This window comes from Punica granatum, chromosome 1 (assembly GCF_007655135.1).
Source record: "Punica granatum isolate Tunisia-2019 chromosome 1, ASM765513v2, whole genome shotgun sequence".
Taxonomy (NCBI): domain Eukaryota; kingdom Viridiplantae; phylum Streptophyta; class Magnoliopsida; order Myrtales; family Lythraceae; genus Punica; species Punica granatum.
In genome coordinates, this window is record NC_045127.1 from 47,108,821 (window position 1) to 47,135,076 (window position 26,256).

General features: G+C 38.5%; 2 protein-coding genes across 2 annotated transcripts; both read left to right on the plus strand.

The window, feature by feature from the left end:
* The first annotated feature begins 2,080 nt into the window (after positions 1 to 2,080).
* LOC116193249 (lipid transfer-like protein VAS) lies at positions 2,081 to 3,857 on the plus strand. The gene is made up of 3 exons (XM_031522060.1): positions 2,081 to 2,524; positions 2,608 to 2,643; positions 3,510 to 3,857. Exons 1-3 carry the CDS (start codon positions 2,215 to 2,217, stop codon positions 3,611 to 3,613), a joined length of 450 nt encoding a protein of 149 aa, XP_031377920.1. The 5' UTR covers positions 2,081 to 2,214; the 3' UTR covers positions 3,614 to 3,857.
* An 11,173-nt stretch (positions 3,858 to 15,030) lies between these two features.
* LOC116192284 (FAM10 family protein At4g22670) lies at positions 15,031 to 19,191 on the plus strand. The gene is made up of 11 exons (XM_031520790.1): positions 15,031 to 15,287; positions 15,382 to 15,433; positions 15,593 to 15,745; positions 15,854 to 15,941; positions 16,049 to 16,129; positions 16,238 to 16,302; positions 16,738 to 16,878; positions 17,501 to 17,617; positions 17,716 to 17,931; positions 18,154 to 18,211; positions 18,710 to 19,191. The coding sequence occupies exons 1-11, from the start codon at positions 15,031 to 15,033 to the stop codon at positions 18,805 to 18,807; spliced, it is 1,326 nt and encodes a 441-aa protein (XP_031376650.1). The 3' UTR covers positions 18,808 to 19,191.
* Positions 19,192 to 26,256: the final 7,065 nt, after the last annotated feature.

Genomic DNA, 26,256 nt, shown 5'->3' on the forward strand with positions numbered 1-26,256 from the left:
ATTAAAAGTTATTCCCCTCCCAACAAGAAAATAAGAGATTTGATAAAACATATCGCACTCAACCTGAAAATAAGAGATTTTGCATTCGTTCTCGTTAGAAAATTTTCTAAGTTAATTTATTTTTTCTCTGTCTATTCTCTTTTATAGATCCAATAAACCTCCTTTATTACTATCAAAAAAATAAACCTCCTTTATGCTAAAAAAAAAACAAATATCTCAAGGAAAAAAAAAGTTGAAAATATCGGGAGGCCTTTGGACATTTCAATACGTCTTCCATCTTATGAAGAAAACATGAAATTGTTAGAAAGGTAATGTCATGAACATTAAGCAGTCGAGATGTCCAGACCTAAATGAAGAGTATGTATAGAGTGCTTGTTTCATGTAGTAAAACAAGTAAAATTTTGGGCCATTTACTAGTCGAACTCAATAATCAGTCTTTTTTTAAGCTTATTTGTTCCCCCTTCATTCCCCTTAAGTTTTCCTTCTTTTTCTCGGCAAGCTTTTTCCTTTTTTTTAAAAAAAGCTTTTTAAGTCGTTATATATTATACTTATTAACTTATTTAAGAGTGGGTCCACTGAGCAATACGCATGTAATAAGTGGAGTCGAATAGATGATCTCGTATACACACATTCAATTAACTTACGATGAGGATTTCTAGTATACTAGACCTATTCTCACGCATCACCTGGTTTGCAATTACATCAACCATTAGCATTTCTAAATACATCTCATGGGCATATCATTGATTTATTTGTGACCTATCCGAGATAAGACCTGACTCATTCAGAAATCTAATTTTTTGTCTGAATAGCCAATCAAGAACAATATATATCATGTGTAGGAGCATCAAACCACGTCAACTGTTTCTGAATAACACTGTTCTCTGAAATGCATCTTGAAATACATCTTTATCACAATGTCTTATCCAAAAAAAAAACCACGTCCTTGGCGGAGTTGAGCATTACATCTAATAGGGTATGGAATTTCAGGCCAATAAATCTATTAAATCATGTGGTCCGGAGTAAAGCTGGCATGGGAATTGAGAGTTGAGGAGACTTCTGATATTCAGGTTGACTCCGAAAGGGGTTGTCCACCTCATTCGGGCGCGAAGTAACGATGCACTGATTCGAGATATTCGTGGGCTCTACTTAGCCAAGACTGGATGGTGGTATTGAAACACGTTTATTGAGAAGAGAATTCGTATGCGGATTGACTGGCAAATCATGCGATTTCACTTTCTCTTGGCCTTCACAAGTTTAGCACTTGCCCTCAAGGCCAACTTGATTTATTATTATTATTATTATTTGATGTTATCTCTAGAGTCACAATGCCTCGAGTTTTTATTACTCAGCTGTTTATTTTAATTTAAAATGTACTAGGGCTGCAGCCCCGTTTCCACCCAAATAAAACTCTTGAATGCTTGCAACAAAATGGCAATACGTTAGACAACCCTATGGTTATGTCCATTGTTATGCTAAATAGCACAGGTGTCATTTTTATTCTCTAATCCTCATTTCTTATTTTCACAGCGACATCAAGAGATGCTTACGAATGGAAAATTCCACTGTTTTGGCTGAATAAAATAAAAATTGAATTAAGGAAAGTCATTACCATGTTAAATCCGAGGATTAGTTTTATGAATGGAAAAAATCCTTAATTAGAAGAGTTTTAATTCTTATTGGCCCGACTCGATTCGAATTGTATTAGTGAGACCCCTTTATGGCAAAAAAAAAAAGTACTATAAGGTTTTGTAAATTAGCTAGCTAGTCTCTTCTTAGTTACACCTTGTTTTAATCCCGCAATTCATAAATAAATTAATAAAGATACAAGGGAGAAGTAAAAAGGGTTGATTTCTTATTGTATCAGTATGCCATATTTTCACAAATCTGCTCGGAATCGGAAAGTTTTCTAAAGCCTTACGCAAGTAAATTGAACTCTTGGGGCTTAGGCTCCACATCGACCCATAAATGAAAGAACCGATATTTTATCGTTTTCGTATACCCGACACGCTTTTGCTAGGAACGTAATTAAATAGAAAAACAATTGGAAAAATTATACGAAGTCCAACGAAATAATATTATCCTTTTGGGTTAAGGATATTTAATTGACTAGACCACATCGTATAAGTTTGAGATACAGCGCTGCAACTGCCCAATAGACACCCACCAAGAGCCAGAGAAAACATAGCTAGCGAGACGAGTGGTGTCGAGGATATGGATTCCGCGAAGTTCGTGATGGTGGCTGTGCTCGCCGTGGCCCTGGCAGCTGGCGTGGCGGAGGGGCAAGCGACTGCGAGCTGCTTGCAGAAGCTGACTCCGTGCGTGCAGTACCTGAACCGGACAGGGGTGCCGCCGGACACGTGCTGCAGCCCGGTGAAGGAGGCGGTGGCGAACGAGAAGGCCTGCCTCTGCTCCGTCTACAACACCCCCGGCCTCCTCCAGTCCTTCGGCGTCAACTCGACTCAGGTCGCCGCCGTCGCCAAGTCCTGCGGCGTCAACGCTGATGCGAGCACCATCTGCTCTGGTTCACATTAGATCTTTGCACTTTGGTCTTGTTTATTACATTCAATTGATCTATAAAATAATTGTTTTATTACTCTTGTGCAGCAACAAGCAGCCCATCTCCATCATCAACCCCTCCAGGTAATTAACATCTTCTTCTCCCTATTAGTTTTCAACATTTCGATAGGCGGAGTAAGAGAAATCTACGAAATTTCAATTTCATAAGTTCAGTCGGACGTTCATTACCGTGTTATGTGTATCCCGGGCCATAATTTGCGGATGAAATGGTTAGGTAAATGTCCTAAATTTGATTGAGTAAAGCTTGGTACATTGCTAATAATTCGGCATTCTTCGTTGTCAAATAATAGAATGATTATATCAAGGATCATTAAGATTAGTGGGCCAGTTGATTTACTAATAATATAACATTTTTTAGACGTCGCTTTGGTCGAGTCAAAACTAGTCGTCGATTTAATGATATAATTTTAAGGCTTTTGCAATTTATTTTTGCCAAGTGTCTCATAATGAAAAAGAGTAAAAGGAAAAGATAAAGCAGTCTATTTATTATTGACTTGGGCATGTGCCAAGTGTCGTACCTAACTTAAATTAAATTAAATGCTTCCTAAATAATTTCTTTTCGGCGAAATGAAATTTATAAATGTCGAAGTCAACTTTATAGAGCGGGCTACGATGTCGATTCCACCTGTCTGTGTACGAATATTTAATGTGGCGCGGCAGAATCGTTGGAGCATTTCGTTGCGTTGATTAGACGCGTTGGAAGACATTAAGTCTTGTTGCTAATTTGAATTTCTTTTTAGGGGTCGGTTCACTTGATTTTCGATTAGTTTGATTGGTCAGGACGAGTCTGTCCGAGTTACATGATCCGAAGCTCTTTATAGACATTGAGATATCACTTTGGATGTGCGTATATTGATTGATTAGATATCCGCAGTCTCGAGTGTTGTTCTGAGCTTAAAGTCGGGAATTTCACTCTTGAAACGTTGCAGCGACACCCGGGAATGGAGGCAATGCATCAAGCAGGATCGCGGGGATCAGAATTCCGAGCATGATCCTACTGTGGGTTTCATTGGTCTTGTGCTTACGTGCCTGATCGGACATGATCGAATCGGAAACTTCACCTATCCTTTGAATATTCCCTATGTTTGTTTACTCTCTATTTGCTACTGGTGAGATCGATTCAAATAAATTCTGTCGTGTCTTGTTATAACCCTTTCATTGGCTGTGTCGAGATATTTTTCTCGTGGAGCGATTCACTTTGGACTAACGTTATGAAGAGGCCTATTGTATGCGCCGGTCATAGTTGTAATTAGATAAGCTTGATTTGTTTCCAATTATCGTTCCTTCGTACGTGAGAATGGAAATCGAATATAGCTTATATAGTAATATGTCATTCTAGTATCTATTCACGAGATCTTTTATCAGCCTTCAAAGGTAACATGGCCCCCAGTTCGGTTGCTTGAATGGTCTGAAGAAGCACCATGATCGTGAATTCGTAAGGCTTATGAACTCGAGCACACGGCACGACACTTGAGCCCAGTGGACTTGTCTCATTGTTAAACTTTGACGTTGCGATTTAGGCACGGAAAGGAGGAAAAGACGTCCTTACTAAGATTGATATCACTAGGAGAGTTAGAACTTGGGACGAGGAATTAGTTGTTGCGTGTTGACAAGGAAATGAGAAAGGTTGGAGGTGGTGGCGAAACTTCGTTGCACGCCTTACATATATACTGCGTCTAGAAGAAAACGGAGGGTCGAGTTTTCGGACAAACTTGTTCCTGCGTTGATGTGGCTACCCAACAAATTGTACGATCGAGTTCTCCTACAAACTTCTTCGTCCTTTGATGTGGTGGCCCAACAAATTGTCACTCGCGATTAAGCAAAGATATCCACTGTCCCTAACCTCTCTCTCTTTTTTTTTTTAAAGATTTTTAGATGTACTGCTCTCCCTAACCTCAGAGAAAACTTTCACTACCACTTGATTACTATTCATATAGGTTCAGGCTTACTTTTGGGGTGTTGTTGCTAAATCAAAACGTGATGGAGTATAATTACAGAAAAATAATTACTGATTTAAAAATAAGTGAAAGTGTTTAGGAGATAACAATTTAAAACTGCTTTAAAATTAATGTTTAAAATAGAGAATAAGCAGAAGAAGTTTTTATAAGCGTTTACCAACCTGTTGGAGAAAATCACATTTCCAACCGCAAAAAAAGCAAAACCGTGGTTTTAAACGAATTCACCAACACCGTTTCTGCTTAAAACTCGATAATATAAACACTTCTCTAATCGCTACAGCAATCCAAACGAAGCAAATGTGATGTCAAAGTGCATAAGGAAAGCACAATATATGGTATTGACTAATCCAATTCGAGTACTCTGGTATTAGGAAGTCAAATGGGTTCTGACTAATTCAATTCGAACCGGATTGGTCCACTAAGGGGTAAAATTTTCACAATTAATGATTTTCTCTATATACAATACTTGAATTCGAGACACTGTTTGCTTAAAGAGAACAGTCGCCGAATCGTTTGAAGCAATCCTGATTAGTAAAGCACAATATATACTTAGCACATTGGAAAAGCATCATTATCAATTCATATCAAATAATTATACAGGAAGTTGTTTTCTAGCTTGAAAGGTGTACATATTCGTCAGATGTATGAGGAGTGACCAAATATTTATGTGCCCGAATAAGAAGATTTTTCATTTACTATAAGTTTTGACTATGATATCATTCAATTTTCCTCTTACATTTAATCCACTGGGAAGCCACCATGGACGGATTTAAGAATTTTGTCCAATAGTGGCGAAGTTTAAAGAAATTTTGTACCGTAAAGTCAATGGGGACGAAATAAGATAATTTTATTAAAAATTTGATAAACTCGACAAATTCTAATATAAGTTTCGTAATTTTTCCCGAGTCTAATAGGGGCGACCGCCCCCATTGCGTCCCCCTAAATCTATCCCTGGAAGGCATTCAAATTTGTTGGATACATAAGGGATTGGAACTTCATCCTGTGTCCATGTGAGAAAATTGTTCATGTGTAAGTTAAGTTTGATAGTTAATATATACATATATATATATATATATATTTGCGTATTGTGATTTGATCCTATTGAGGTGTTATGTGTATTACTTTTTTGTTTAGGATTTTATTTTATTTCTTTTTCTTTATAATATTTCACCAAGTCCAAGTTGATGATGAATCGCAAATAAAAAATTATAGAAGCGAACACCCAAACAGGAAGGATGAGAAACGAGTTATTATTATTTTCTATAATAATAATAGGCCATCGATGTTCATAGGCCTGCAAGGGGCCCGGTCCAAACGAAGGTAAGCGAGGGTTCTCTGGCCTCTACTGTGCCGGACAAGAACACACAGAAGCAGAGAAACCAAGCTGTGGGTGGTGTTAGACACGCACTTAGTGCATTCTTCTTTTCTCTTTGGCTATTATTTATGCGTCTTATAAAGGCATAGAGTTCATTTAGTCGAATTACAAAGGCATGAGCAAGCCATTCACTTGAAAGTTGAGATTGGACAGAATTGTTGGTTTCTGACCACGTTACACGGAAGTCCTAATGAGGTTAGTCGACGTGAATTGTGGGGGTTTCTAGAATCACTTGCCTCACAGATAGTTAGTTGGTCCTTGGTTCATCATTGGAGACTTTAATGAAATTTTGGATCCTACGGAGAAACAAGGTGGAGCTCCCTTCAGTCCAGCACGCTCACTCCGTTTCCGGGCAGCTCTTGAGACGTGTGGTTTGATGGACATGGGCAGCTGTGGTCCGCGCTTCACGTGGTAGGGTCCTCAATTCCCTGGATGTGAGCGCGTTTTTGATCGCCTTGATCGAGCCATGTGTAATGCAGCTTGGTGGACGGCCTTCTCGGAGGCTGCGATTGAGGTATTGGCTCGAATCAAATCTGACCATCATCCACTACTTCTGGACACCTTGGGCTTTGGCGATACTCGTAGAGTGCAACGACCTTTTTGATTTCTTGCTGCCTGGCATTTTCATTCAGATTTCCCTTGATTGCTAGAGTCTATGTGGGTGTCTAGTATGAATCTTCCAGCGAACCTGGCCATTTTTTGAGACGCTGTTCAGCAATGGAACAAAGATGTCTTTGGCAATATACACCATCGCAAAGCAAGTTTATTGGCTCGTTTAGCAGTGATACAAAGAGCCTTACATGAACAGCCTTTCCGATTTCTCGACGACTGGAAGCTCGTCTCACGGTTGAGTTGGAGGAAACTTTGGCACAAGAGGAGATCTTGTGGTTTCAAAAGTCACGTAGTGAATGGATCCAATGCAGTGATCGGAATACTAAGTATTTCCACACACAGACGATAATTAAAAGGAAGAGAATCAGGATTACAGCTCTTGAGGATGATAATGGTGATTGGGTCATGGATGCAGAGAGGTTGAAGAACATGGTTGTTAATCATTTTCAAGCTTTGTACTCATCCTCGGATAATGGTGATGTCTCCATCCTGTCAAATGGATTTCCTGTAGATGGATCGACTAGATTGCAGCAATTGGATAGTCCTGTTTCGTCGGCTGAGATTGGCAGGGCGTTATTTGATGTGAAGCCTTACAAAGCACCGGGGCCGGATGGATTTCAAGCTATTTTCTACCAGCATAATTGGGAGACGGTTGGACCTCTGTTTATACATTCATCGGAGATGTGTTTGAGGGTAAGGCGTCTATTTCGTCCGTCAATAACACGCTTATTGGATTGATTCCTAAGGTTGAGCTACCGGAAACAGCTCATAACTTTCGTCCGATTAGCCTTTGTGATGTATCCTACAAGATGGCGACCAAATTGGTGGCTAACAGACTTCGGATTCACATGGCACATCCAGGATAACATTGTTATCGCCCAAGAGCTCGTCCACACAATGAGCAGGCTTCGGGGTGACAAGAAATTTATGTCGGGTAAAATCGATTTGGAGAAGGCATATGACCGGCTGAGCTGGACCTTCATAGCAGACACTCTAGTTAAAGCCGGTCTACCCCCTAATTTGAGGAGGGTGATCATGGAGTGCATTACCACACCAATAATTTAAATCTTGTGGAATGATTCACCTACTGATTCTTTCGCTATGGGTCGTGGTATAAGGCAAGGCTGTCCTTTATTGCCATACATATTTGTCCTTTGTCTCGAACGGTTAGCTCATCTAATTAATGATGTTGTTGGAGAAAACTGCTGGATTCCGATGAGAGTGGGTCAATTTGGTCCAGTGATTTCTCATCATATGTTTGCGGATGATCTGGTTCTTTTCTCAAAAGCATTTGTTCAACAAATGAGGCTTATTGGGAATGTTTTGGACCACTTTTGTGGCGCATCAGGGCAACGAGTCAGTGCTACTACATCTCTGGTATTGTTCTCCTGCACGGTTCGTGCAGCAGAAAGGAACCAAATATTGTAGGTTTTCTCCTTCTCTGCGGCGACTTCTGTGGGGCGTTATCTAGGTATTCCCATTTTCCACGGGAGGGTTAGCAAGGAGTATTTCCATCACATCGTTCATCGTGTTCATTCTAGACTTGGGGGATGGTCCATGAATACCTTATTGATGGCGGGAAGGGTTACTTTGGCTCCATCGGTAGTTCAGGCTATCCCTACATATTCGATGCATATCATGAAGCTTCCGATCTCGATTTGCTCCATGGTGGACAAAGCTTACTGGAATTTCATAAAGGGGCATTAAGAGGAAAGGAGGAAAATTCACCTGGTTCGTTTGGCCACTATTAGGCAACCTAAGGAGTGTGGCGGTTTAGTTATTCGACGTATGGAGGAATATAATGACGCTTTGCTAGCTAAATTAGGTTGGGGAATCCTCACTCTTCCTAATGATCTTTAGGTCCAGGTTCTTAGGGGGAAGTACCTGAACCGTATCGAGGGAACACAGTTCCACGAAAATTCAACTGATTCGTGGCTGTAGAAGGCTATTGCACGGGCTTGGAATCAAGTATCTAAGGGAGCCAAGTGGGCTGTTGGCAGAGGTGATAGGGTCCGCTTCTGGGAGGATGTCTGGATACCAGGTGGGAGCTCTTTGCTGACTCATGCCTTAGTCGATATTCCTCCTCAGTTATGCAATAAACCAGTGGCTGATTTCATTGGGGTTGATGGTTCCTGGCGTTGGGAGTTGTTTAGTCATTTACTAAATAACAATACACTACTTCATGTAGCTTCAGGTCGTCCCCCACAACCTGGTGCTGCTTCCGATAGACTGTACTGGTCACATGAATCGTCGGGTATGTTTTCTGTTTCCTCTGCTTATTGGCTCTTGGTTGAGCATACGCTTGCTGCTCCTCTGGCTATTTGGCGCTTAATTTGGAGATGGTCGGGGCCACAACGGGTTCGACATTTTTTGGGGCTTGTTGCGCATGATCGGCTTCTCACAAATGAATTCCATTTGCGAACTCTTATTGCAACATCAGCTTCTTGTTCTGTCTGCTTGGGACAAACTGAGTCCATAATTCATGTCCTTCGGGACTGCACCTTAGCAAGGGAGGTATGGCTGCGGTTAGTTCCTACACGCCAGCAACATACTTTCTTTTCATTGCCACTCCAGCCATGGTTTATGGCAAATCTGCAGCAAGATACTCTCTGTAGTAGCGGTTCTGGCTGGTCTGCGTAAGAAAACTGAGCACGTTCGCAGCGGAAAGTTTAATTACATTAAAAATCAAAATTTTTTATCGCGTGCTCGTTTAGTCAAAACTTCAATATCACATATTGACATAAGAATCGCCTTCTAAACAAATAGATAACATCACATAATGAATCCACAAGAAAAGTTACGAACTTTTTACTAACCTTATCGATTCGGGTCGATCAAATTAGTCATCCAAGTGTCCGGCCTCTAGCTCGTCCACACGAGCACATCTCCACAGAGATTAGACTCCTCTCGACCCGTACACTCCGATCTAGGTCACCGAACTCGAACGGAATCGTCACGGAATGAAAGGATCTCTTCAAGGACGTCAAGGACAACATCGAAATGCCGAATCGGATCCGAGAAGAACTCCGATCAGCCTTGGGAGTTCATGGCAACAACTGTTCAGCCGTCCCTCCTCTTCCTCTCTTTCTAATATTAGGGTTTTCGATTAATTAAACTCTAGGGTTAACCGTAAGAACATATCTATATATATATATTCTTACCCTAGGACTAAAACGCAATTATTAATTAATAAATCACAAATGAGTCCTCACAATTTAAGTCATCCAATGACTTGCCCTTATAGTTAGAAAGAAAGATCAAATAAGTCATTGACACGAGTTTCCATCAATAGACGATCTATTTACATAAACTCTCCAAATAAGGAAACTATCGTATTTCCTTAATTAGATTTATCATTGATATTAAACTCGGCTTCAGGATGTGCTAGCACCCTTGCAACCGCATCGCAAGCCTCGTTCGATAATTAATTCCTAATTAACTTTCTTAATTAGAATTAATTCTTTTCTCGGTTTAGACACGCTCAATGTGTGTGACTAACTAGGTTCATCATCAAATGACAATGGATTATAGTATCAACTCATTTGACACTACCAAAAACTCTTTATGTAACAAAAAACATAATTCCCAAAATGCCATTAGTTCCCAAAGTTCACGAGTGACATCTAGTAGTATATCGTGACAATCCAAAAGATGACCAATGTATAATTGAAACATTCTGATGAACCTCTGATCGTATATACCATGCATTGAATCCCTTTACTACAAGATCGCGATCTAGCCAGAGATACGGTAAATGCCAAACTCTATAGCCGATCATATGGACTCTCTGATTTCATTCTTAGATCTGTAGCACTTGAACAACAATTCCTTTCTATTCAAGTCTATCTACTCCGGCCGAGGATTTCTCGATCCAGATTAAAACTCATATCCATAGGACATTTTCCCTGTTTACTCAGGTTAGTGAATCCCGTTTTGATCAGACACCTAACTCCAAGTATAACTAACTAGGACCACTATCTGCCGAATACTCATGCTAAGCACAAATACATTAGCAATAGCAAATCCTAACCACCTATACGTGAAATAGCGTTCCATCTCAGGTCTAAGGACTATATGTACTAATACGATCCAGATAACATTCATTGACATCAGTAAATTACCGTATGAATATTATCTGCACGTCACGTTCGACTACTTATCATATAAGTATCCACATATTTATCATGATAACAGTTATCAAATAGCAGGAGACTCACTACTCCATCTTCATTAGTATCTGTATACTAATCATGAAAACAGACAGATGTGACTATCTATCTGGAGAAATAATGTCTAGTTAAGTCTCCTACGATCGTGAACAGTTTAAAGATATTCTTACCGAATTACTTCGTCACTCATATTCTCAACTCTTAAGAATGAAACATTCAAAATATCTTAAGAACTTTATTATAATAAACATAGACAATATACGAATAATAGAATAAACTTTACGGCCATAAAATGAATTATCCAAATACATAAATCAAGCTCTATGGCATATCACTAACAGTCTGTTCTCTTTGGGATGGGCTGGTGGATGTTGTGGAACTGGAGGAATAAGCGGTTGTTTGATGAACAATTATCTCTTCCATATGATGGTGCTGCGACAATCGTTCTGCAGCTTATTTATTTACTGCTGTAATGCTGCAGAGTGGTCTCGAGTTGAACATGGATGGAATTTCTTCCGGTAACCCTGGGGTGGCTGGAGCTGGAGGAATATTACGAGATACTGATGGTAACTGGATTGCGGGTTTCGCTCAAAAGATTGGCATATCTACTGCTGTCACTGCTGAATTGTGGGCAGTACTAACCGGCTTGGAGATGGTGTGGCGTCTTGGTCATAGACAGGTTGTCCTTGAGCTAGATTTCGAGGTGGTGCGTCATTTTATTTGTTCCCTTGATGCTTGTGCGCCTCAACTTACATCCCTAGTAGAACCTGTTCGGGAATTGTTGGCACAGAATTGGAATATCCACGTTTGAGACACTTTTCGTGAGGGAAATTTGTGCGCTAATTGGTTAGCTCGGAGTGCGCTTCATTTGCCGATAGGAGTTCACTTCTATCAGTTTCCTCCGATACGTCTTGGGCCGCTGATTTTTGGCGATATAATTGTGACTTTCATACCCCGCCTTTGTAGTTCTAATTTGATAAATTTTGAATAATTGAAAACTAATTTGATAAATTTTGAATAATTGAAAACTAATTTGATAAATTTTGAACCATTATGGGAATGAAATATTATGAAATGTTAACTTAGATTTAATATCATTATAATCCGTTTGTATAAGTATTTTTGCTTATTATATAATTACAAATTAATATAAGAACATATCTTTTTTATCCCTAAAAAATTAATTTCGAAGTGAGAGATTGACTCCAGAGTCTACAATTGAACTAAAACTTTACAAAAACGTTATAGATTACCAACAATTTTAAATTGATGTAAAAAGAAACTTTAGTAGAGTAAATATAATTTATATTGTGTATAACAAAAAACTATACATAAAATTCCGAGATATTTATTTACAATATGTCAATAGCATACAGAATCACTTCCGTTGAAATAAAAAATTGTATATTTTTAGAAAATAAGGATTGTAACACAGAAAGTTCAACAAAATTCTCCCATAAAGAAAGACTAGTGATATTATAAATTTGTCCTTATCTAAAATCGAATCGTATAAGTTTCGCTATGACCAAATTAATTTTATAAAGTTTAGTCCATGACATATTTTGGTCTAAGTGACAAGGAACATAACAACTGTTAATTATTGTATGGATGTGACATGAATTCTTTTCTTCTGACGAGACATATTGAAACGAGGAAAATTAAAATAATAATAACAATAATATTGGGCTGGAGAACTCCACCGAGGAAGGGTCTAACAGCTGGACTGTCGGCCACCAGCCCCCTCAGCGAGGTCACCAGAGGCCTTAGCGACAGCAAGTGACCTCAATGAAAGGGTGGTGGCTATCGGTGTGGCCGCCAACCTTAAATCACCATACCTTTCCCCTCTTTTGAAGGTGTTGGGCTTTGTCAGTATCCACGCCGTTAGTGTCCATGTAATCAGCATTTAATACTCAATTATATTTTGGACTAAATGGGTCTTATGGACTAAAAATTATAGGGCTATTGTGAAAATGAAACTTAAAGGTTTTGATTTTAAAAAAAGATAAATTTATGGAATCACTACTGTAATTCTTGTGATTACAAAGGAAGGTTATAGGCGTATTACACAAAAAAAAGAAAATCTAATTTAGGAGCGTGAATAAAGGATAATCATTTTATAAACTCCCTGGCTCCTTCTCCTGCATTGTCATGCATTGTGTATCCTCTTTTCGATTTAATGTGCTATTCAATGGAAGCAAGCTTGATCACTTCATGCCCTAGCGAGGAATCCGGCGGGGCTATATCTTTCTCCTTGGAATGGAAATTCTCTCTCTTCTCATAGAGCAAGAAACCACCGAGGGAAGATGGAAAGGGATCCCCCTTGCTAGAGGAGCTGTCAATCTCTCCCATTTATTCTTGGTGAATGACATCTTCTGTTTGGGATAGTTGACGGAAATACTCGTTTGTCCATCAGAAAGACCCTGGATTTTTTTCAGTAGCATCTCTTGTCGAAAGATCAATTTACTCAAATCCAAGATAGTTTACTCCAAAAATACTCCCTCTCGGTTAAAAAACTGTCCTTAATACTTTGGAGATCTCGAAAGAACATAATCTTGGAAAATACAGAGTTATTGTGTTTGGTTTTAGAATTGAATAGAGTTGAGTTTTAATTTTAATTGATTTGTAATGATTGTATTGTGAAATTATGAGAACACGTGTTAAAAAGTAATGAATAATTAAGAGAAAGTAATAATTCTGTTGTAGAATTGTAGAAAAAGTAATGAATAGTTGAGGGAATTTAGTATTAAATATTGAATTGAATAGTTAAAAAAATTGAAAAAAAAATAAAAAAAGTAATAATTATGTTGAAGATAAGTAGAGTTAAAAGTGAAGTAAAGTTAAAAATCGATCGTAAAACCAAATAAACTTTCTGCCTACATACCTCACTTTAAAGGTAGCTGATTTCATTGACAATGATGGCTATTGGGATGAAAACAAGCGGTCTTTTCCCGTGCCTGATAACATCAGAGACCTCCTCCGTAATGTGCCTAGTAGTATGACCGGCATTGGTGGTGAGGATAGGCTGGTTTGGAAATATTCCTCGAATGGCCTGTTCAATACCAGCTCGGCCTATACTCTGGCAAGCGGCCGTAATCCGGAATCTTGCGATAAATCCTGGTTGTGGCTATGGAAAACTAACACTATACGTGGGATTCAATACTTTATGTGGCTAGCATGCCACAACAGACTTCCTACACCTACTCTCATTAACGGGAGAGGTTTCAACATTCCCTCAGAATGCTCAATATGCAAAGATCAGGAGGAAACAATATCTCATGTGTTAAGGGAATGCCGGGTAGCTCAAGTCTTCTGGAATAACCTGGGCATCCCGACGTCAAAGAGAGGAACCTTCTCTCTTCCTATCACCTGATGGCTTAAGGTTAACTGTGAGGCTTGTGAACCCCACACTTTGCACATTCCGTGGAAGGTTATCTTCCCATTTGCAGTATGGACCCTTTGGAAACAAAGGAAGAAATGCATTTTTGACAAGAAAGAAATACATCCTCAGCCCCCGGACATTGCGTTGAGCTAGCCGCTGAATTCTTCGCCTCAATTGCCCCAAAAATGAAAGGGAACAGACGTAGTATTCTGGTTCATTGGACTCCACCAGCTCATGGATGGGCTAAGCGCAATACTGATGGTTCTGTGAACCTCTCATCGGGGAAAGCAGGAGCGGGTGGAGTCATACGAAGCCACTCGGGAGGCTGGATCATGGGCTTTACTCACTATCTTGGGGTAAAAAACAACCTTATGGCTGAGTGCTTGGCCATACATGACGGACTCCTCATGGCTAGAGCACTTTGCATCCAATCTCTCATTGTGGAATTGGATGCTAGGGTGATTATTGACTTATTCCTTGATAATTCAAGCGACAACCTAATACTAATGCCAATTATTTTGGATTGCAGGACTCTAGCTCTTTCCTTCGTCGGTTTTATGATTGGACATGCATCCCGGGAAGCTAACGGGGTCGCTGATTTCCTTGCTCGGTCAGCACGAGAGGACTTTCAACACCACAATACCACTTGTTATTTTGATACCCCTGTTGGGGCTCTTGATCATGTATTATTTGATCAGATGGGTGTTGACAAAACTCGTATTTCATGTATTAACCGAGATGACTCGGCTGACAATAGTTAACTTCTAATATAATGATATCCGTTTCAACCAAAAAAAAAAAAATTGAATAAAGGACAATTCCACCGCGGGAATTGAATGCGAAACCACACTCCCTCATTTTCCTGAATTTTCAAATTCGGGGAAAACCCTATGCTGACGTGGATTAAGCATCGGTGACGTGTCCTCGTAGAAGCTACTAGAAGGACCTCGTGTGTCTATGCAGGCGGAGACGAAAGAAAACGGTCTCCGCTCTTTCTTCCTCGTCGCAGCGCAGCACCGCTTCTTTACAGAACCATCCCCCAAAGCTGGTAACTGCGATCCTTCAGCACACTCGAGAGCTCGCTCGGCGGCGGTGACCGGCGTTATGGATCCGGCGAGAGTGAGCCAGTTGAAGCATTTCGTCGACATGTGCAAGTCCAATCCCTCCGTCCTTGCCGATCCTTCTCTCTCCTTCTTCCGCGACTACCTCGAGAGGTCAGTCACTGGAAGTAGCCCTCTCTGTCTGAGCGCTTTCTGCTTTGTATTCGCCTTAATGAATCTCGTTTCCTTTTTACGCGATTCTGCTCAGCCTCGGAGCAAATCTCCCTCCCTCGGCGTACGGGCCCGGCGGCTCCAAATCGGTATGCGCTGCGCTCTGCTCATATCTGTTGAAGATTGAATTTTGCAACTTTCTTGTTCGTCGATTTATCATTTCAGCTTGAGTTAATTGAGCATTGTGCCGCAGTAAGCTTGTGGATGTTAAGATTATGCTTGATTGAAAATGTGGAACGTTGATGCAGAAGGACCATGTCGTGGAGGAGAGCGATGAGGACATGGCTGACACTGAAGCAGCAGCGCCGAAAGTAGAAGAGGAAGAGGAGGATGAGATAATTGAGTCAGACATCGAGATTGAAGGCGAGATTGTCGAGCCTGATAATGATCCTCCTCAGAAGGTTCCCATCTTGTTTTTCTCATAATGAACTTCCGATTTGCTGAATTTTTCTGTCGTAGTATCGCTCCTTCCTGTCGATTGAATGAATTTGATTGGACCACACACTCAGATGGGTGACCCGTCTATTGAAGTTACTGAGGAGAACCGTGATGCATCTCAATCGGCGAAGGCGCAAGCTATGGAAGCTCTTTCTGAAGGTGTACTAATGACGTGTATTCAATATGAATATCTCTAGCTATAGAAATTGACTTAATTGTATCCATAAGTTTATCCCACCTTTTGATTTAATTGTTTCTATATGCAGGTAACTTGGAGAAGGCGGTTGAGCAGCTTACAGAGGCAATTACCTTGAATCCAACCTCAGCAATTATGTATGCAACTAGAGGTCAAAACTCTGGCTACATCTGTTGCCTCTTCTATGCTCTTTGTTTCTGGTGGTGTTTTTTTCAGTCACTTTATCCTGCATTCATGTACGCACTGCGATCGATTGCAGCTACTGTGTATATTAAGATGAAGAAGCCAAATGCTGCTATAAGGGATGCCAATGCTGCTCTGGAGGTTATTTTCATCTTCTCATAATTCTTGATATGATATTTTAGTGAATATTTGTGTACTTTTCTTCCTTAAACTATAGCTGGATGCTTGATTTGCACGTTTTGCTCAAGTAAAATCTCAGTATAGAATGACTAGTAATAATAAGGTATTCAAGTTTTTTTCTTTTCATTATTGGTTCATTGACTGGTATTTAGTTGCATAAAAAATTGTGAACAAATTTTAATAAATACCACTTTAATATCCGCTTTCGTCTGGACAAATGCTTACAGCTATAGGAAACCTATTCTATACTGGTTATATCTTCAATTATGATTAGATAGCTTTCCTCTTGAAAACAGAATGGATGGATCTTCTTGAGTTTCTTAGCTGGTGTCCTGGATGGATGGAATTTTTTGTTTTTTTTTTTTTTAAAAAAATTCATGTGAACTGTTCTTCCAGATTAATCCAGACTCTGCGAAGGGCTACAAATCCCGGGGTATGGCTCGAGCAATGCTGGGTCAGTGGGAAGAGGCTGCAAAGGATCTACATGTAGCATCAAAATTGGATTACGATGAAGAAATAAGTGCTGTGCTTAAGAAGGTCTTTCTCTCTTCTCTTTCCGCTCGTACCACAAAATTTTGTTTACGTCATTCCGCATTTGCTAAATTTAGCTGCTTTTTCCTGTTTATTGTGAATTCTATTCCTTATGGATGTTAGCCTTCATGTAAAGTAGAAAGTATGATTTTTATAGAAGGTAACTGGATGATAATCGCTGAGATGCGGCAAATGTGATCTAATTCATTAGTATAAACTGAATAGGTTACTCCAATTATCTTTCGTTATTAACATGTAAATTTTCTTGCATGCCTCTAGACAATTGGCTTTTTGATTGGTGCTAATATCATGCAATTCTCCTTTGCTTAAACTTTGTTTGAATGATATTAAAGCCAGGCTAGATTGTCATTCTAGGTACCTTTTGCATTTAGTGTCCTGCAATCTATAGACAGTTCAAAATGTCGGAAACCACAAATTGGTCATTGATGATATCAGCAATGTTGTTTCACTAACTTCGACAACTAGAAACGCGTGGTTTGCTTTATCTTGAGTTAGATGATGTGACTTGTGTGAGGGTTTCGGGTGGTTTTCTGAATTTAAGCAAGACTTTTCTGGAGCTATGATCTGCCTTTCTGAAATTATTCCATGAGCTGTTTGAATTCCGCAGGTTGAACCAAATGCTCACAGAATCGAGGAACACCGCCGGAAATATGATAGGCTGCGCAAAGAAAGGGAAGAAAGGAAACTTGAGCGTGAGAGACAGCGCCGTCGTGCAGAAGCTCAAGTAGGTGGACCAATTGGTTCCATTTACTTGGATATTCAATCTGCTTATCAAGCCTGATGTAATAATGTGGTCTAATGCTTTGTTGTGCTCTCTTTTAGGCTGCATATGAGAAGGCAAAGAAACAAGAGCAATCTTCTTCTAGTAGAAAGCCAAGTGGAATGCCTGGTGGATTTCCAGGTGGGATGCCTGGAGGATTTCCTGGGGGGATGCCTGGAGGTTTCCCAGGGAGCACACCTGGAGGGATGCCTGGAGGTTTCCCAGGGAGCACGCCTGGAGGGATGCCTGGGAATGTTGATTTTAGTAAAATCTTGAATGTAAGTTTGCTAATATTTCAACATAGTCTTCTCATTTTTGCTTGGATGATCTGCCGTTGTACCCAAAAAAAGTTGATCGCAAATTTTTTAATTTTTAGTACCTGCTAATGGCTCTTCCACTAACTGAATATAATGATTATTAGACATGCTCCTTGTCTTCCATTATGTATTAGAACTAGTATCAGATATTTTGGTTGACATGCTTCTATTAATATGGAACAGGATCCCGATCTGATGACTGCTTTCAAGGACCCAGAGATCATGGCTGCTCTTCAAGATGGTATGATCTGCAAATTTCTGGTTTCGCTTGTGTTCTCTTTGAGCCCTGTCAAAGATGATCTTCGTCTGCTTCAAATTTCTTTATAAGATTAAATTGTTGGCTCAGTGGATTTTCATTATTCAATGTAATTTATTCGCCGGTTTAGAGAGTACGCGCACCTATAATTACTTCTATGGGAGTTCTGCTCAAATTAACTGATTGACCTGAAGGAAATCTTTTACATGTTAACAGTTTCCTACTACGCTTCTGCTTAAGAACTTGGCATTAGGAGGTTGAAATTAGAGAATCTCACTCTGCACAGTAGACCGTAAAGATATTAGCTGATGTTGGAGCCATAATAAATTGTATAGCAGAAGAAACTTCCGTTGAACTTCGTCTGATCAGACTACTGCTGATTCATACCACACATGTATCAGCATTCTTAAATGAAGCTTTTCCTGTCCAATACATAATTAATACGTCCTGATGTTCTTGTCTCTTTGATTATCGATTTTGCAGTGATGAAGAACCCTGCTAATCTTGCCAAGCATCAAGCAAATCCAAAGGTAGCTCCTATCATTGCTAAGATGATGAGCAAGTTCGCAGGTCCCCAATGAGGTACTTGGTAACACTTCCTCTCAACTGCACAGCCACAGCGAGATGGTTTGGTATGTGTAGGGCTTCCAGCAGTGCTGGTGAATAGAATTGCTGCCATCTCACGAATCTACCTGTGAATTTCTTCTGGTATCTACTACCCTTTTGACCTTCATCTGGTGCATCTGGAGGGTTTATTTTATTGACAGCATAATTAACGAGTGCTTATCTGCCTGTGTGCTTTTACCATAGACAAAACTGTAACAGTACATATCCCTTGTTGGTTTCGTCGAACTTTTGGCATCGCTTGCAACTTTTGTAATTTGTTTGCTTTAAGAATTGTAGAGTTTGATGAACTCATGCTACTCCTTGTCTGGGGTTTCATATTGCACGAGATTTCCTTACCACTGTTCTTTGTAAGTTCTTCGATCTTCGGCTCGCCGATGTCGTAGATTTTGCAAGACGTCATAGATTTTGCATGACGCTTCCGGTGGATTTCCAATCACCACGGCGAATCTTTCTTGCTATAGATCGAATCCAGTTATAAATTTTTTGTCCTTCTCCTGTTGGCCTCATCCAGCATGATGAAATAAAAGAGCATGTCAAAATGGCACGGAAACGTCTTACCTCTGTTCCGATCAGGTTGGCTGTTGGCGTGCTTTATGCTAATGGCATAGCAGTTATATTGCTCAAAGTACATTCAAAATAAAACGAAAGGCCAGTTTGGCGTTAAATAAATTTTTGTGTGATATATTTTAATTTGAAAATGAGGAGAAACGGTTGATCGCTGAGCGCGCAGAAACTAAGCGATACAGGTAAGTTATCGACCCGCATTTTGAGATTGTAGGAATGATATCCCGAATTTTGAGATTGTATGAATGATATCCAGAATAGCGATTCAGATAATCAACCGGCATTTTGAGATTACATCTGACTATGCCATCCGCATCACCGATCTTCTATGTAGAATGGAATTCTGGGGCAATCGATAAAATCAGTTGTATCATACAATCACGTAAATTACTAAACATGTTTAGTATCAATCAGAGCCATGGTTAAGGTGGTCTAATGTAATCCCCTACTCCAAGTCCAACGTTTCAATAAGCAGAGTTTCTTTTTTCCTTATTTGTGAACGAAGAAGAATCTATAACTGGTTAGAAATCGCAAGCCATCGGATCAGGATAGAGCTCCATCTTCCTTAAATTCATACGTTTTCCAATGGTAGATGGGGCATTGAGCGAGAATTTGGGCGACCCCTAAGAGATCGATGGAGGCATGATCCAATTCATTACCCGAGGCGCTTCAGGTGCAGCGCGCCACGGGAACGGAGCCTCTAGTTTCAAGCGTGAAGCGATGTCGTGTTACTGTTTCGTTCACAACCTTCGATCAGTTATCAAGTAGAGTTCGGAATTTTAACTGGTTAATATCAGGAGCTAAAATTAAATTAAAACGGGGATGATAAGGACCAAATGACCCTCCTATTATAGATGGAGGACTTTGGACGACCTATTTTGTGTATACATATGATCCATTTTTTTTCCCGTTTCTATCTTCCCGGGGTATGCAGAGACTTCCAGCGTCGAGCGAAAAAGGAACCGAAGAAACTTCGAGACGTAAAATAACCCCACTGCTTCCTTGACCATCAAGCAACACGACAAGGAAATAACCGGATCGATCAGAGGTTGTAATCGATTAAGATCTTGATCGACCGGAATAATCAGGACCTAGTTGCTCAGCTAGAGTCATCAGTTCAACCTAACAATTAATTCAGCGTCGAGAGTGCTTACAAAATGTCCGAAGATCGATTTGGAAAAAGTCAAAGGAATAGGAAAGAGTAGTGTTTGGTACTGTTGGAGTCCTCCACAAGCTTTCTTTTCTCCATGTGATTAAAGTCTTCAAGAGCCGGTCCATGGGCTTGATGACGACTTCATTACACGGCAATTACGCAATAATAAAGTAATTAATTAAACAAAAGTCGTTAATTATTTCATTAATGGGAGCTAGATTAATTCTTCCGTGGGAGCAATTATTAATATGGGGAGAGCATTGAATTGTGTAGAAATGGGGAAGTTTTAAGGCATTGATTAACTCCAATTTGGTAGCTAATGTGTCGCTTTTAAGAGCAAAATGCTTCAGTTGATGATATTCCCTCATTTTCCCATCATCGCCATTGCAAGTGGGATTTGAGATTTTGTGACGCAACGTTGTGTATTAAAGCATCAAAACAAAACATTATATACATATATATATATATATATATATAATCAATTGGAAAAACCAAAAGCACTCATCTTTGTGGTTTGATTTGTGTGCTTGGTCCCTATTTCAATTTTTTTTGGAGTGGTTCCTGGAACCATATGCTTTCAACATGTGAACCGAACTGATTGTCATAAAACATATGGGATCGCCGACACTTGGTTGTCGGTAACGCGAAATGATTGATTAATTTTGAACTGTACGTCGGGACAATATTTCATTTCATTAATGGTTTTCGGTTGGGTTTTAGCTATATCGATCCACTAAGAAATCCATTTTATAAGAGTGGCAAAATTTGGCGTCTCCTTATGCCCTTAGAGCCATATTAATTTTATGGGTGAGATTACGAGGTATTTTCAATTTATTTATTGTGGCCACACCGAATATTAATTATACGGTGATCATCTATGGAGCATTTAATTTCTCTTTGTAACCATAAAAAAGTAACGAATAGTTAGAAGAATTTAGTATTAAAAAATTAGTTATAATAATGGTTAAAAAAATATGGGAGAGAATTTATTATTAAATTAGAGAAAACGATAAAAAAGTAATGATTGTGTTGTTAAATTGAGGAAATAATGGAGTAGAGCGGAGTGAAGTAAAATTTCAATTTTAAAACCAAACAAAGCTTCCATTTTTTAAATTATAAATCAAGCTCATGGTTTTGTAAAAGGAAAGGAAAAGTGAAGTAAAAGGACATGAAAAAGAAAAAAAAGGAGTTTGGTGCAATGGCATAAGCTTGAATATTGGAGTCAGACGGTTCAGTTTTTCAACCGTGCGACTATCTATGCCTCTATATATCTTCCATATCTATTCCGTTCTCGATCCATATGTACTAGTTTGTAACCCAAAAAATAAAAAATTAGAGGCATGAAAGTCCCATTAACGGAGATCAAATCATGAACATCTTCATTCAAAGCGAGAATGTATGCCACTACATAACACTCATTTTCCACAGTTTTCCATTTTATTGTCATCCACAGATTGCATATCTTCCTTCGTTGTTCTAATTTATAATTTTCAGCCAAAGCTATGATTGATTTTAAAGTGAAAAGCTACATATAAACCAGATGTCATTTCCGACATCTAGTTAAAGGGATGTTTTTCACATGCTTTGCTTATTAAGCTGTTTTATTCAAATAAGATATGATATCCTGTCTCTTCTACTTCTCACACTTCCATCGAATGAACTAAGAAGAGTGGAGAATGTAGATAATAAAGTAAGAAGGCGTATAGGCCATACTGCAGGTCAAAAAATCTTTTTGATATGTAATATATGTAATATACTACATCGTATACTTGCGCTATACTCGATACCATTACCTAAACTTTACATTAATTTATTGCCTGAATTTTTAATATATTTATTATTATTATTATTATTGTTATTATTATGTAGACTAACCTTTTTAGGCGAATTATGTATTCCATTTCATTGTATGATAATATTATGGATTCTTAATTTTTTTTTGGGTAATGGACTCTGATTTTTAAAAGAAAGTTAATTTTCTTACATAAAAGAGTTTGAGAAAAAATAATGGGATACTGGAGATATTAATGAGAAGAGAGAGGGAGGAGTAACCATGAGATGGGAGAGAGAAGGGAGTGGGAGAGAAATAGAACGAGACGAGAGAGTGAAAACTGGAGCGAAAGTTGGAGGAGGTGAGAGAAACAGGGAGATAATAGTGGGTAAGTTAATTATTTTTGAATTTTCAATTTTAACTTTAACAGGATGGTTCCAATTTATTGTAATCCCAGTCATGGAGTCCATACATTACACATGATTAAATGTGATCTTTTTCGCTAATTTTATTATATAAAATACGCGTTTTAAATCGTTGAAAATAGTAATTCACAATCAATAACAATATATTATTAGACATACATGATCAATGGTAATCTAATTTCACGAATAAGATAAAATATTACATAAAAAAGAGAACTGAATATATGTCGTAGAAAATCCAACATAGTCAAGATTATGCATAAATTTTTTTTAAAAAAATTCCAACCAAGATAGGGTGTATTTTTATCTTCAACATTATCAAGATTCATATGGTATTATATTGTTAATTGTATTAACACTTAACCACATACACAAAATTGGAGTACTCTAAAATTCTACAAAAAAATTATGTGTGAGAAAAAGAAAAAAGTTGAAGAACTCATAGCCAAAAGTCTTAACTGTAGACATACTAATGTAAGATCACATGTGTATGAAAAATTGAAGAGGTATAGTGGTAGCAATATTTTTAAGAGCTAAATCAGTCATGGTTTGTGTGTACTACCTCCACTATTTATAGCGTATTATAAAATATATATTATAATATAGATAGTACATTATATCTCTATTCATTAAAAATATGGTCTCATTTGTTTTTAAAAAATATATAACAAATCATATCTAAGAAAATATAATTTAATTTGTCTTTTGAAAAGTAAATATTATCTTACATTATTTATTTTATCTAGATCTTTTCATAAAATCTTATATCTTATATACTATTATTAGAGTGAAAGTTCAATTTTGTAATATTGTCTAAGTTTCTTGACAACATAATAGGGTGCTAAGCATAGTTGTTCCATTAAAGAATATCTTAACTCAGCTTCATTCATCATTCTACTGAGATTGAAGATAACTTGCTCTTTCTTCGAGTCATTATCTTGAGCAAGCATAGCTCCAATGGATTTATTAGCCACAGATAAGTAGAGTTTAAGAGGCTTCCCAGGTTTAGAAGATACCAAAATTGGAGGAGACATCAGATACTTTTTAATTTCATCAAATGCCTTCTGATGTTTGTCAGTCCAAATGAACTTCCCCTACTGTTTTAGCCTTCAATAAGGATGAAAAATGCTGAGCCTTTCCTGCGAGGTTTGAAATGAATCTTATGAGATAATTGATAGATCCCATAAATCTTTGCAATTCTACTTTAGTTGTGGGAGGTTGAGCCTTTATAATGGCCTCAGTTTTATTGGGATCAATTTCAATCCCATTGTTATGAATAATGAACCCAAGAAATTTGCCTGCTTCAACACCGAAGGCACATTTCAAGGGGTTCATTTTGAGGTTATGCTTTCTTATTCTGATGAAAGCTTGTTTTCACTCTGCAATGTGCCATTCCTTCTATTTTGATTTTACAATGATATCATCAATATAAACCTCCATAGAATCCCAGATTAAATCGTGAAAAATGACATTCATTGCACGTAAATAAGTTGCACCTGCATTCTTTAGTCCAAATGGCACTGCAACCCACTTGTAAATGCCTAAATTTTCTGGACATCTGAATATAGTTTTATGAACACTCTCTTCACTAATGTATATCTGATTATATTCAAACTATCCATCAATTAAAGATATTATTTCATGACAAGCCGTTGAGTCAATCAGGACATCGGCTATTGGCAAGGAATATTCATCTTTATGAGTAGCTTTATTCAGGTCTTTGAAGTCAATACAGATTCTAATTCTGCCATTTTTCTTGACAACTGGTATGATACTGAATATCTACTCAAGATATCTGACAATCCTAATGTATCCAGATTTGATAAGTTTATCAATTTCCTCCATGATTGGTTTGATCAAACTATCTCTAGTAGTTCTAGATTGTTGTTTCATTGGCTTGCAACTAGGAATTAATGGTAAACGATGCTCAACTAGACCTCTGTCTAATCCATGCGTCTCACTGTAATTCCAAGCAAAATAGTCTTTGTATTTTTTCCAAAAGTTGGATGAGTGATTCTTTGAAATCATCATCAAGCTTTTTACTTATCATTATGATTCGTCCTTCACTAGGGTTTCCTAGTTTGATTTCCTAAAGTTCATAAGTTGAAACCTAGTTTTGGACACAAGTTCCATTTTTAAATTCTTAATCTATCCTTCCATGAGTCAGGAGTTCGAATTAAATCCGGTAAGTTAGCAGTTTCAGCCAAATCTAGAATTAAATGAGACTTGGACAGAAGATGAACTTCATTTGATCGCATCGAATCAGAAATAAAAGCATCCACTTGATTAACATATGCAAAGGGCAAGTTAACCAAAGGTCTATAAAATGAGAATACTAGGAAGTCTGAATTAACAAAAGTAAAGTTTTTTTAAAGGTCCATACAATGAGAATAGTAGCAGTTTCAGCCAAATCTAGAATCAAAGGAGACTTGGATAGAAGCTGAACGTCATTAGATTGCATCGAATCAGAAATAAAAGCATCCACTTGATTAACATATGCAAAGGGCAAGTTGTTGGAGATAAATGCATCAGAGTTGCTTTTGTCTTTTGTTAGTCAAATGTCAGTTTTCTTTGTTTCTTAGTTGCTATTTTTAAGGAGTCAGTTAACTGTGTTTAGGTGCTTAGTTTTTGCACGTTAGGTGCAGTTATTTTTCAGTTTTATGTTTAAGCTTTAACTTTTTTTTCTTCAGTGTATTCTATTGAAGTTTTTCAGCAGCAGACAATTTTTTTCCTTCTCTCTGTCAAATCTGCATTCTCTCATTCTCTCTAAATTGAGTTCTGCAGGTCTACTGTGAGGATTAAATTAAGAGACTTAACAGTGGTATCAGAGCCGCAATTGATCTTAAGGGGCTGTGAGTTGCTTGGTCGAGAGTCTTTGCATCCAGTGAAGGCCAGAAGAAGATGGAATCAGGCTCAAGCAGCTTCCCTAGTATGGCGCCACCTGTGTTTGATGGAGAAAATTATCAAGCATGGGCAGTGAGGATGGCTACTTACATGGAAGGGTGCGATTTATGGGAAGCGGTGGAGAATGACTATGAGGTGGCTCCACTTCCTGAGAACCCGACCATGAATCAGATCAAATACCATAAAGAGAGGACAACTAGGAAGGCCAAGGCAAAGTCCTGTCTTTTTGCAGCTGTCTCCCCAACAATCTTCACAAGGATAATGAGGTATGGATCAACTAAAACTATTTGAGATTTTCTTAAGTCTGAGTATGAAGGAGATGAGAGGGTAAGAGGAATGAAAGTGCTGAACCTCTTGAGAGAGTTTGAGAGGCAGCAAATGGATGATGCAGAAACTGTGAAAGAATATGCAAATAGGCTAATTGAGATTGTTGATAAGATAAGGGTGCTTGGGACAGATATAAAGGATGATAGAATTGTGCAGAAAATATTGATTTCTCTGCCTGAAAAATTTGAGGCTACCATAGCTTCTCTAGAGAACACAAAGGATCTGTCAGAAATAAAATTCGCAGAATTGCTCAGTGCAT

Coding starts and splice junctions, on each gene's coding strand:
- LOC116193249 (XM_031522060.1), top strand. CDS start 2,215: ATGGATTCCGCGAAGTTCGTGATGGTGGCTGTGCTCGCCGTGGCCCTG. Junction 2,525..2,607: donor TGCGAGCACCATCTGCTCTG/GTTCACATTAGA, acceptor ACTCTTGTGCAG/CAACAAGCAGCCCATCTCCA. Junction 2,644..3,509: donor TCCATCATCAACCCCTCCAG/GTAATTAACATC, acceptor GAAACGTTGCAG/CGACACCCGGGAATGGAGGC.
- LOC116192284 (XM_031520790.1), top strand. CDS start 15,031: ATGCAGGCGGAGACGAAAGAAAACGGTCTCCGCTCTTTCTTCCTCGTC. Junction 15,942..16,048: donor TATGGAAGCTCTTTCTGAAG/GTGTACTAATGA, acceptor TTCTATATGCAG/GTAACTTGGAGAAGGCGGTT. Junction 16,879..17,500: donor TAAGTGCTGTGCTTAAGAAG/GTCTTTCTCTCT, acceptor TGAATTCCGCAG/GTTGAACCAAATGCTCACAG.